Source organism: Oncorhynchus clarkii, chromosome 17 (assembly GCF_045791955.1).
Source record: "Oncorhynchus clarkii lewisi isolate Uvic-CL-2024 chromosome 17, UVic_Ocla_1.0, whole genome shotgun sequence".
Taxonomy (NCBI): Eukaryota; Metazoa; Chordata; class Actinopteri; order Salmoniformes; family Salmonidae; genus Oncorhynchus; species Oncorhynchus clarkii.
The window spans coordinates 5,272,101-5,284,600 of NC_092163.1; the positions used below are offsets into that span (position 1 = coordinate 5,272,101).

The 12,500-nt window shown below is 44.9% G+C and overlaps 1 protein-coding gene across 1 annotated transcript in view; it reads left to right on the forward strand.

Annotated features, from left to right (window-relative positions):
- Positions 1–12,500, forward strand: part of LOC139370284 (noelin-2-like) — a 27,792-nt gene that overhangs the window by 9,963 nt on the left and 5,329 nt on the right. Inside the window, exons 4-5 of the mRNA XM_071109674.1 lie at positions 10,080–10,299; positions 10,519–10,656. Coding sequence (XP_070965775.1) covers positions 10,080–10,299; positions 10,519–10,656 — 358 coding nt within the window. The remainder of the gene's footprint in view (positions 1–10,079; positions 10,300–10,518; positions 10,657–12,500) is intronic.

Below are 12,500 nucleotides of genomic sequence, written 5' to 3' on the forward strand. Positions count from 1 at the left end.
CGTCCAAACACGTTAATTTTCTTTCCACCTCAGCCCCTCGCGCGCGTTGCCACTTTCCCTTGGGGGAATCCCCATGGAAACCGAATGCAATTTGATTAACCCATCGGCCCGATGGATTTAGCGAGTAAAGAACTATGATCACTTGTGCAAACTGTAGTCACGTGTCACATGTCTCGTGTCATTTACTGCGGTGGCCGCAGTGTCATATTTAATCAAAAAAAGCTGCATTATCGGCTTCGTCTCGTAGTGAGGACCCTATAAAACGTAGCTAGCTTCATAAACATATTTTTGGGGAATTCGGAAATATATTGGAATAAATTACCAAACTATAAAACTAGCTAGCTTGCTCTGGGTAACTGTAGCTAACTGTCTACCTGACATGAGTGCCATCTAGCTAATGCTAGCTTGCTGGGTACATTCATAGCTTTAGGTTGGTTGTTTTTAAACTCAATTTCAAGATTTCCAACAAGGACGTTGCCTCTCCAATCATCACTCTCCCTTTGATTTGATTTGAGAAGGCAAATGGGATGGAGAGTGTGGTAGAGCAGCCTGGTCTCATAGACTAGACGTAACATAGTGAATGTAAATTCGGAACACTCAAATTAGTATGACATGTTACATTTGGTATGGTTACATGGTATGGTTACAGACAGATGGTTACTTAAAGGAAAATTCCACCCCAAAAACAATATTTTGGTATTTGTTTATTTCAAAATCTTTCAAAATACAAAAATCATCCCCGGATGATGCATTTTGCGTCATACTGTATGATGATGCTTTAAACAGCATATGATGCGAAATGCATCATCCGGGGATGATTTCTGTATTTTGAAAGTGTACATATCTTGAAAACTTGATTGCTTACAAGAAAGACGTTTTGGGACCATGTCAACAATAGACTAATGAAACAAATACTAAAAGATAGTTTTGGGGTGGAATCATCCTTTAAGGCAAAATAGAAAGTAGGGGCATTGGTCGAGGTGGATGGGTTGACGTTTAACTCAAACGTCTAGCAACCCAAAGGTTGTGAGTTCGAATCTCATGACAGACAACTTTAGCATTTTAGATAATTAGCAACTTTTCAACTACTAGCAACTACTTAGCATGTTAGCTAATCTTTCCCAACCTTAACCATTTTAGCTAACCCTTCCCATAACCCTAACCTTAACCCTTTAGCTAACCCTTCCCCTAACCCTTCCCCTAACCCTAACCCTTCCCCTAACCCTTCCCCTATCCTACCCTTCCCCTAACCCTAACCCTAACCCCCTTCCCCTAACCCTTCCCTTAACCCTAACCCTTCCCCTTCCCCTAACCCTAACCTTAACCCTTCCCCTAACCCTTCCCCTAACCCTAACCCTAACCCTTCCCCTAACCCTAACCTTAACCCTTCCCCTAACCCTTCCCCTAACCCTAACCCTTCCCCTAACCCTTCCCCTAACCCTAACCTTAACCCTTTAACCTAACACCTACTTTTAACCCTAACCTTAACCCTAACCCCTAGCCTAGCTAACATTAGCCAGCTAGCTAACTTTAGCCACCAAGCCACCTAGCTAGAATTCATAATATATCAGACATTTAGCTAATTCGTAACATATTGTATGTTTAGCAAACTAATACATACCATACAAAACGTAACATATCATACTCAATAGAGTGATTCGGATTTACGTACAGAATAATACTAAATGCTCTGAGACCAGGTTGGGGAGAGAGAAAGAGGGGAAGGAAGAGGAGGGAGAAGAGATGGAAGATTGAGAGGGCTGGAGTGAGAGAAAGTCAGAGAGAAAGAGAGATCTAATGCTTTTCAATGTTTTTGCTGAGGAGAACTGAAGGGCAGACAGAGAGAGAGACAGAGAGAGAGAGGGAGAGAGAGGGAGAGAGAGAGAGAGAGAGGGAGAGAGAGGGAGAGATGGATTTAGGAGAGGCAGCATTAGAGTGATAAAGAGGGTGAGAAATTAGAGCGAGGAGGAGAGAAGAGAGGATTGGAGAGATAGTTGAAGGAGAGAAGATAGCAGGAGAGGGATTATCCACCAAACGCTCTTTTACTGACAGCAGGGTTTGGCCTTTAACTGTGTGTGTGTGTGTGTGTGTGTGTGTGTGTGTGTGTGTGTGTGTGTGTGTGTGTGTGTGTGTGTGTGTGTGTGTGTGTGTGTGTGTGTGTGTGTGTGTGTGTGTGTGTGTGTGTGTGTGTGTGTGTGTGTGTGAATGATTTACTGTTCTCCTGGGGTGATGATATCTTCATCTAATGTTTCATCTAAGTAATTATCTCTCCCATCCCTCTTTTTCTCATCCCTCTTTCTCTCTCTCATCCCTCTTCCTCTCACTCATCCCTCTTTCTCTGTTTCCATCCCTCTTTCTCTCTCTCATCCCTCTTTCTCTCTCTCCATCCCTCTTTCTTTCTCATCCCTCCTCTCTCTCATCCCTCTTTCTCTCTCCATGCCTCTTTCTCTCTCTCATCCCTCTTTCTCTCTCTCATCCCTCTTTCTCTCTCCATCCCTCTTTCTCTCTCCACCCCTCTTTCTCTATCTCCATACCTCTTTCTCTCTCTCCATCCCTCTTTCTCTCTCTCCATGCCTCTTTCTCTCTCTCCAACCCTCTTTCTCTCTCCATCCCTCTTTTTCTCTCCAACCCTCTTTCTCTCTCCATCCCTCTTTTTCTCTCCAACCCTCTTTCTCTCCCTCCATCCATATTTCTCTCTCTCTATCTGTCTTTCTCTCTCCCCAAACCCCTCTCTCTCTCTCTCTCTCTCTCTCTCCAACCCCCCCCCCTATCTCTCTCTTCCCTCTTTCTCTTTCTCTCTCTTCATCCATCTCTCTCCAACCCTCTCTCTCTCTTTCTCTTTCTCTCTCTTTCCCTCTCTCTCCAACCCTCTTTCTCTCTCTCCAACCCTCTTTCTCTTTCTCTCTCTTCATCCCTCTCTCTCCAACCCTCTCTCTCTCTATATCCCTCTTTCTCTCTCTCCAACCCTCTCTCTCTCTCCAACCCTCTCTCTCTCTCCAACCCTCTCTCTCTCTCTCTCTCTCTCTCTCTCTCTCTATCCCTCTTTCTCTTTCTCTCTCTTCATCCCTCTCTCTCCAACCCTCTCTCTCTCTCTCTATCCCTCTCTCTCTCTCCAACCCTCTTTCTCTCTCTTCATCCCTCTCTCTCCAACCCTCTCTCTCTCTCCAACCCTCTTTCTCTTTCTCTCTCTTCATCCCTCTCTCTCCAACCCTCTTTCTCTTTCTCTCTCTTCATCCCTCTCCTCTCTCTCTCTCTCTCTCCAACCCTCTCTCTCTCTCCAACCCTCTCTCTCTCTCCAACCCTCTTTCTCTTTCTCTCTCTTCATCCCTCTCTCTCTATCCCTCTTTCTCTCTCCGTTTCAGTGGTGATTTTAGCATGTATATCTTGGTGAATAAATAAATAATGTTAGATGCATGCCAGCAAAGCCACTACTCTACACAACACTAAACAATACATTCATTGCACTATAATGGTGACAAACGGTGCCCATAAACTGTTAGGGCCGACATTAAGCTGTCAGGAGAGCTTTCTTTTCAGCACCATGTAGTGAATCTGCTACGCCTGCCTGATTATATAAAGGTTAAATAAAATAAATAAATAAATACAAATATCAGCGGAGCCTTGTCTGGCAGCGAAACAGTTCATTCAGCCTCATTTACTGCCTTTAAAAAAACATCATATGGCTGACTTGCTAAAGCAAATGTGGTTTCTACTGACAATTGAGATGTACAAACTATGGCAGGGGGCGGCAAGCGGATAATTTCAATGAAGACATTACTGAGCTAGAATGGACGTAGTCAATATAACTCTTTGTTCAGCTCTTTTGAAATGTACAGCGACAGAATTCAGAACACGGGCCGTTCTAACAGTGTCCCTGTACACCAAGTCAGTACCGTATGATAAATAAAGGGGGCATATAAGCAGACGGTGAAAGCTGTTACATTATTTCAATGATTACATTTCTCTAAAACAGGCTATAGGCTACATGTGCACCACCAACTCAGAACAGTAGGCTAAATTATGAGGGGGAAAGGGACCACAGTTTTAGGATGGGCTACTAACAGCTTACTACACAACATACACTTAGTATTACTTTTTAGTTACAGTATACATATCTCCCTCGCTTATTACGTCATTTTTGGACTCAACTTGTTGTTTTATTTATTTATTTATTTTAAAATCTTTATTTAACTAGGCAAGTCAGTTAAGAACAAATTCTTATTTACAATGACGGCCTAACAAAAGGCAAAAGGCCTCCTGCGGGAACGGGGGTCAGTAAGAGTGTCCATGTAAGAGTGTCCATGTAAGAGTGTCCATGTAAGAGTGTCCATGTAAGAGTGTCCATGTAAGAGTGTCCATGTAAGAGTGTCCATGTAAGAGTGTCCATGTAAGAGTGTCCATGTAAGAGTGTCCATGTAAGAGTGTCCATGTATGTCCAAGAGATTTGAGATAAAACTGTCCAGTTTGAGTGTTTGTTGCAGCTCGTTCCAGTCGCTAGCTGCAGCGAACTGAAAAGAAGAGCGACCCAGGGATGTGTGTGCTCTGGGGACCTTTAACAGAATGTGACTGGCAGAATGGTGTTGTATGTGGAGAATGAGGGCTGTAGTAGATATCTCAGATAGAGGGGAGTGAGGCCTAAGAGGGTTTTATAAATAAGCATCAACCAGTGGGTCTTGCGATGGTTATACAGAGATGACCAGTTTACAGAGGAGTATAGAGTGCAGTGATGTGTCCTATAAGGAGCATTGGTTGCAAATCTGATGGCCGAATGGTAAAGAACATCGAGCCACTCGAGAGCACCCTTACCTGCCGATCTATATATATATATATATATATATATATATATATATACAGTGCCTTGCGAAAGTATTCGGCCCGCTTGAACTTTGCGACCTTTTGCCACATTTCAGGCTTCAAACATAAAGATATAAAACTGTATTTTTTGTGAAGAATCAACAACAAGTGGGACACAATCATGAAGTGAAACGACATTTATTGAATATTTCAAACTTTTTTAACAAATCAAAAACTGAAAAATTGGGCATGCAAAATTATTCAGCCCCCTTAAGTTAAAACTTTGTAGCGCCACCTTTTGCTGCGATTACAGCTGTAAGTCGCTTGGGGTATGTCTCTATCAGTTTTGCACATCGAGAGACTGAATTTTTTTTCCCATTCCTCCTTGCAAAACAGCTCGAGCTCAGTGAGGTTGGATGGAGAGCATTTGTGAACAGCAGTTTTCAGTTCTTTCCACAGATTCTCGATTGGATTCAGGTCTGGACTTTGACTTGGCCATTCTAACACCTGGATATGTTTATTTTTTAACCATTCCATTGTAGATTTTGCTTTATGTTTTGGATCATTGTCTTGTTGGAAGACAAATCTCCGTCCCAGTCTCAGGTCTTTTGCAGACTCCATCAGGTTTTCTTCCAGAATGGTCCTGTATTTGGCTCCATCCATCTTCCCATCAATTTTAACCATCTTCCCTGTTCCTGCTGAAGAAAAGCAGGCCCAAACCATGATGCTGCCACCACCATGTTTGACAGTGGGGATGGTGTGTTCAGCTGTGTTGCTTTTACGCCAAACATAACGTTTTGCATTGTTGCCAAAAAGTTCAATTTTGGTTTCATCTGACCAGAGCACCTTCTTCCACATGTTTGGTGTGTCTCCCACGTGGCTTGTGGCAAACTTTAAACAACACTTTTTATGGATATCTTTAAGAAATGGCTTTCTTCTTGCCACTCTTCCATAAAGGCCAGATTTGTGCAATATACGACTGATTGTTGTCCTATGGACAAAGTCTCCCACCTCAGCTGTAGATCTCTGCAGTTCATCCAGAGTGATCATGGGCCTCTTGGCTGCATCTCTGATCAGTCTTCTCCTTGTATGAGCTGAAAGTTTAGAGGGACGGCCAGGTCTTGGTAGATTTGCAGTGGTCTGATACTCCTTCCATTTCAATATTATCGCTTGCACAGTGCTCCTTGGGATGTTTAAAGCTTGGGAAATCTTTTTGTATCCAAATCCGGCTTTAAACTTGTTCACAACAGTATCTCGGACCTGCCTGGTGTGTTCCTTGTTCTTCATGATGCTCTCTGCGCTTTTAACGGACCTCTGAGACTATCACAGTGCAGGTGCATTTATACGGAGACGTGATTACACACAGGTGGATTGTATTTATCATCATTAGTCATTTAGGTCAACATTGGATCATTCAGAGATCCTCACTGAACTTCTGGAGAGAGTTTGCTGCACTGAAAGTAAAGGGGCTGAATAATTTTGCACGCCCAATTTTTCAGTTTTTGATTTGTTAAAAAAGTTTGAAATATCCAATAAATGTCGTTCCACTTCATGATTGTGTCCCACTTGTTGTTGATTCTTCACAAAAAAATACAGTTTTATATCTTTATGTTTGAAGCCTGAAATGTGGCAAAAGGTCGCAAAGTTCAAGGGGGCCGAATACTTTCGCAAGGCACTGTATATATATTTTCACCTTTATTTAACCAGGTGGCCAGTTGAGAACAAGTTCTCATTTACAACTGCAACCTGGCCAAGATAGAGCAAAGCAGTGCGACACAAACAACAACACAAAGTTACACATGGGATAAACAAACGTACAGTCAATAACACAATAGAAAAGTATATATACAGTGAGTGCAAATGTGGGTAAGATTGGGGAGGTAAGGCAATAAATAGGCCATAATAAATAATTACATTTAAGCAATTAAACACTGGAGTGAAAGATGTGCAGAAGATGAATGTGCAAGTAGAGATACTGGGGTGCAAAGGAGCAAAACAACAAAACAATATGGGGATGAGGTAGTTGGGTGGGCTATTTACAGATTAGCTATGTACAGGTGCAATGATCGGTAAGCTGCTCTGACAGCCGATGCTTAAAGTTAGTGAGGGAGATATAAGCTTTAGTGATTTTTGCAATTTGTTCCAGTCATTGGCAGCAGAGAACTGGAAGAAAAGGCGGCCAAAGGAGGAGTTGGCTTTGGGGGTGACCAGTGAAATATACCTGCTGGTGCGTGTGTTATGGGTGAGTGTTGCTATGGTGACCAGAGAGCTGAGATAAGGCGGGGCTTTACCTAGCATAGACTTATAGATGACCTGGAGCCAGTGGGTTTGGCGACGAATAAGAAGCTATGGCCAGCCAAACAGAGCATACAGGTCGTAGTGGTGGGTAGTATATGGGGCTTTGGTGACAAAACGGATGGCACTGTGATAGACTACATCCAATTTGCTGAGTTGGAGGCTATTTTGTAAATGACATCGCTGAAGTCAAGGATCGGTAGGATAGTCAGTTTTACGAGGGTATGTTTGGCAGCATGAGTGAGGGATGCTTTGTTGCGAAATAGGAAGCCGATTCTAGATTTAATTTGGATTGGAGATGCTTAATGTGAGTCTGGAAGGAGAGTTTACAGTCTATCTAGGCACCTACGTATTTGTAGTGTCATGACGTTGCCCTCTTTGGGTACAGCGAGCACCATCTCCCTCTCTCTCTCTCTACTCCTTAACACAGTGTTCAAAGAAGTATACAGAAAAGTGTCGTCTGCGTAGAGGTGGATCAGAGAATCACCAGCAGCAAGAGCGACATCATTGATGTATACTGAGAAAAGAGTCGGCCCTGTCTGAGAAATAGTTGGTGAACCAGGCGAAGCTGTTGAGTCTGCCGATAAGAATGTGATGATTGACAGAGTTGAAAGCCTTGGCCAGGTCGATGAATACGGCTGCTCAGTACGGTCTTTTATCGATGGCAGTTATGATATCGTTTAGGACCATGAGCATGGCTGAGGTGCACCCATGACCAACTCGGAAACCAGATTGCATAGCGGAGAAGGTACGGCTTCTTGGCTTTCGAAGACTTTAGAAAGGCAGGGTAGGATAGATATAGGTTTGTAACAGCTTGGGTCTTGGGTCAGCTTGTCACCCCTTTTGAAGAGGGGGATGCCCGCAGCAGCTTTCTAATATTTGGGTATCTCAGAAGATACAAAAGAGAGGTTGAACAGGCTAGTAATAGGGGTTGCAAAAATTGCGGCAGATAATTTTAGAAAGAAAGGGTCCAGATTGTCTAGCCCGGCTGATTTGTAGTTGTCCAGATTTTGCAGCTCTTTCAGAACATCAGCTATCTGGAAATGGAGGAGGAATGGGGAGGCTTGGGCGAGTTGCTGTGGGGGGTGCAGAGCTGTTGACCGGGGTAGGGGTAGCCAGGTGGAATGCATGGCCAGCCGTAGAAAAATGCTTATTGAAATTCTCGATTATCGTAGATTTATCGGTGGTGACAGTGTTTCCTAGCCTCAGTGCAGTGGGCAGCTGGAAGGATATGCTCTTATTCTCCATGGACTTTACAGTGTCCCAGAACCTTTTGGAGTTTGTGCTACAGGATGCAAATATCTGTTTCAAAAAGCCTACCTTTGCTTTCTTAACTGTCTGTGTATATTGGTTCCTAACCTGCATGAAAAGTTGCATAAAGGGGCTAATTGATGCTAATGCTGTGTGCCACAGGATGTTTTTGTGCTGGTCAAGGGCAGTCAAGTCTGGAGTGAACCAAGGGCTATATCTGTTTTGAATTCGGGCATGCTTATTTAAGATGGTGAGGAAAGCACTTTTTAAGAATAAACAGTTATCCTCTACTGACGGAATGAGGTCAATATCCTTCCAGGTAAACCGGGCCAGGTTGATTAGAAAGGCCTGCTCGCTGAAGTGTTTTAGGGAACGTTTGACAGTGATGAGGGGTGGTCGTTTGACCGAGGACCCATTACAGACGCATACAATGAGGCAGTGATCGCTGAGATCCTGGTTGAAGACAACAGAGGTGTATTTAGAGGGCAGGTTGGTCAGGAAGATATCTATGAGGGTGCCTGTGTTTACGCATTTAGGGTTGTACCTGGTAGGTTCCATGATTGAAGGCATCTAGCTTAGATTGTAGGACGGCTGGGGTGTTAAGCATATCCCAGTTTAGGTCACCTAGCAGCACGAGCTCTGAAGATAGATGGGGGGCAATCAGTTCACATATGGTGTCCAGGGCACAGCTGGGGGCTGAGGGGGTCTATAGCAAGTGGCAACGGTGATGGACTTGTTTCTGGAAAGGTGGATTTTTAAAAGTAGAAGCTCGAACTGTTTGGGCACAGACCTGGATAGCATGACGGAACTCTGCAGACTGTCTCTGCAGTAGATTGCAACTCCACCCCCTTTGGCAGTTCTATCTTGGCGGAAAATGTTGTAGTTGGGGATGGACATTTCATAATTTTTGGTGGCCTTCCTAAGCTAAGATTCAGACATGGACATCAGGGTTGGCGGAGTGTGCTAAAGCAGTGAGTAAAACAAACTTAGTGAGTAGGCTTCTAATGGTAACATGCATGAAACCAAGGCTTTTACGGTTACAGAAGTCAACAAATGAGAGCATCTGGGGAATGGGGTGGAGCACTGCAGGGCCTGGATTAATTATCACCAGAGGAACAGAGGAGGAGTAGGATAAAGGTATGGCTAATGGCTATAAGAACTGGTTGCCTAGTGTGTTGGGGACAGAATAAAAGGAGTAGATTTCTGGGCGTGGTAAAATAGATTCAAGGCATAATGTACAGACATTATGTATGGTCTGTATGGTAGGATGTGAGTAGTGGAGGTAAACCTAGGCGTTGAGTGACGGTGAGAGAGGTTTCATCTCAGGAGGGACAACTTAAGCCAGGTGAGGTGTGTTGTGGGACGAAAGACATTTTGAGCGGAACTGTCTATGTGTCTCCGTGATCTAGCATGGGTAGGATGGTCTCCTCTTCCTCTCCTCTCCTCTCCTCTCCTCTCCTCTCCTCTCCTCTCCTCTCCTCTCCTCTCCTCTCCTCTCCTCTCCTCCTCGTCTCTATCTCTCCCTCTCCTCTCCTTCTCCTCTCCTCTCCTCTCCTTCTCCTCTATCTCTCCTCTCCTCTCCTCTCCTCTCCTCTCCTCTCCTCTCCTCTCCTCTCCTCTCCTCTCCTCTCCTCTCCTTCTCCCTCTCCTCTCCTCTCCTCTCCTCTCCTCTCCTCTCCTTCTCCTTCTCATCCTCCTCTCCTTCTCATCTCTCCTTCTGATCCTCCTCCCTCCTTTAGGAGTTGAAGGGTCAGATGTCTCAGCTGCGCCCCCTGTTGTCGGTGATTGACCAGTACAGGTTAGACCTCCAGACCCTGGCCGTGCTCCGAGCGGAGGTCCTTAACCTGTCAATCATCCTGACAGCCATTCAGGAGGAGGTGGGGGCCTACGACTATGAAGAACTACAACAGAGAGTGCTACTGCTGGAGACTAGGCTGCACGCCTGTATGAACAAACTGGGTAGGAGGAGTGGAGGGGAATGTGTGTGTTAAGGTGCAGTACGTGTGTGTGTGTGTTTGTGTGTGTGTGTGTTTGTGTGTGTGTGTGTGTGTGTGTGTGTGTGTGTGTGTGTGTGTGTCTTCCAGAATGTGTGTATATATAGTGACCAGTGTGTGTGTGTGTCTCCCAGGCTGTGTGTGTATATATAGTGACTTGTGTGTGTGTGTGTGTGTCTCCCAGGCTGTGGGCGATTAACAGGGGTGAGCATCCCTATCACTGTTAGAGCGTCGGGCTCCCGCTTCGGATGCTGGATGACTGACGCCATGATACCCAGCTCCGACAGCAGGGTGAGTGTGTTTGTCAGGTTGGGGGGGACAGGTGAGGTCAGAAAGCCTTGGTATCAGCTGAGACGTTCACTTGGACCTCTCTCTCTCGGTTGGACCTTCTCAATATCCTTTTCTCCCTCTCTTCTTCTCACACATAGTCCTTCTTCTCTCTCTCTGTTGGACCTTCTCAATATCCTTTCCTCCCTCTCTTCTTCTCACACACACAGTCCTTCTTCTCTCTCTCCTCCTTGCTCTCTCTCTCTCAATTCGATTTCAATTTCAATTCAATTCAATTTAAAGGGGCTTTATTAGCAAAGGAAACATATGTTAACATTGAAATATATAATAAACAAAAGTGAAATAAACAATAAAAATGAACAGTAAACATTACACTTACAAAAGTTCCAAAAGAATAAAGACATTTCAAATGTCATATTATATCTATATACAGTGTTGTCTTGATGTGTAAATAGTTAAAGTACAAAAGGGAAAATAAATAAACATAAATATGGGTTGTATTTACAATGGTGTTTGATCTTCAGTGGTTGCCCTTTTCTTGTGGCAACAGGTCACAAATCTTGCTGCTGTGATGTCACACTGTGGTATTTCACCCGGTAGATATGGGAGTTTATCAAAATTTGATTTGTTTTCAAATTCTTTGTGGGTCTGTGTAATCTGAGGGAAATATGTATCTCTAATATGGTCGTACATTTGACAGGAGGTTAGGAAGTGCAGCTCAGTTTCCACCTCATTTTGTGGGCAGTCTGCACATATGTAACTAGGCAACAAATTCTTATTTACAATGTAGGAACAGTGGGTTAACTGGCCTAGGAACAGTGGGTTAACTTCAGTTAACTGCCTTACAATGTACGGCCTAGGAACAGGCTGCTGGTTAACTGGCCCTGCTGGTTACTGGCCCAACACTCTAACCACTAGGATACCTGCTGGTTACTGGCCCAACACTCTAACCACTAGGCTACCTGCTGGTTACTGGCCCAACACTCTAACCACTAGGCTACCTGCTGGTTACTGGCCCAACACTCTAACCACTAGGCTACCTGCTGGTTACTGGCCCAACACTCTAACCACTAGGCTACCTGGGTTACTGGCCCAACACTCTAACCACTAGGCTACCTGCTGGTTAGAAACTCTAACCACTAGGATACCTGCTGGTTACTGGCCCAACACTCTAACCACTAGGATACCTGCTGGTTACTGGTCCAACACTCTAACTAGGATACCTGCTGGTTACTGGCCCAACACTCTAACCACTAGGCTACCTGCTGGTTACTTCTAACCACTAGGCTACCTGCTGGTTACTGGCCCAACACTCTACCACTAGGCTACCTGCTGGTTACTGGCCCAACACTCTAACCACTAGGCTACCTGCTGGTTACTGGCCCAACACTCTAACCACTAGGCTACCTGCTGGTTACTGGCCCAACACTCTAACCACTAGGCTACCTGCTGGTTACTGGCCCAACACTCTAACCACTAGGCTACCTGCTGGTTACTGGCCCAACACTCTAACCACTAGGCTACCTGCTGGTTACTGGCCCAACACTCTAACCACTAGGCTACCTGCTGCTGGTTACTGGCTAGCCAACACTCTAACCACTAGGCTACCTGCTGGTTACTGGCCCAACACTCTAACCACTAGGCTACCTGCTGGTTACTGGCCCAACACTCTAACCACTAGGCTAGCTGCTGGTTACTGGCCCAACACTCTAACCACTAGGCTACCTGCTGGTTACTGGCCCAACACTCTAACCACTAGGCTACCTGCTGGTTACTGGCCCAACACTCTAACCACTAGGCTAGCTGCTGGTTACTGGCCCAACACTCTAACCACTAGGCTACCTGCTGGTTACTGGCCCAACACTCTAACCACTAGGC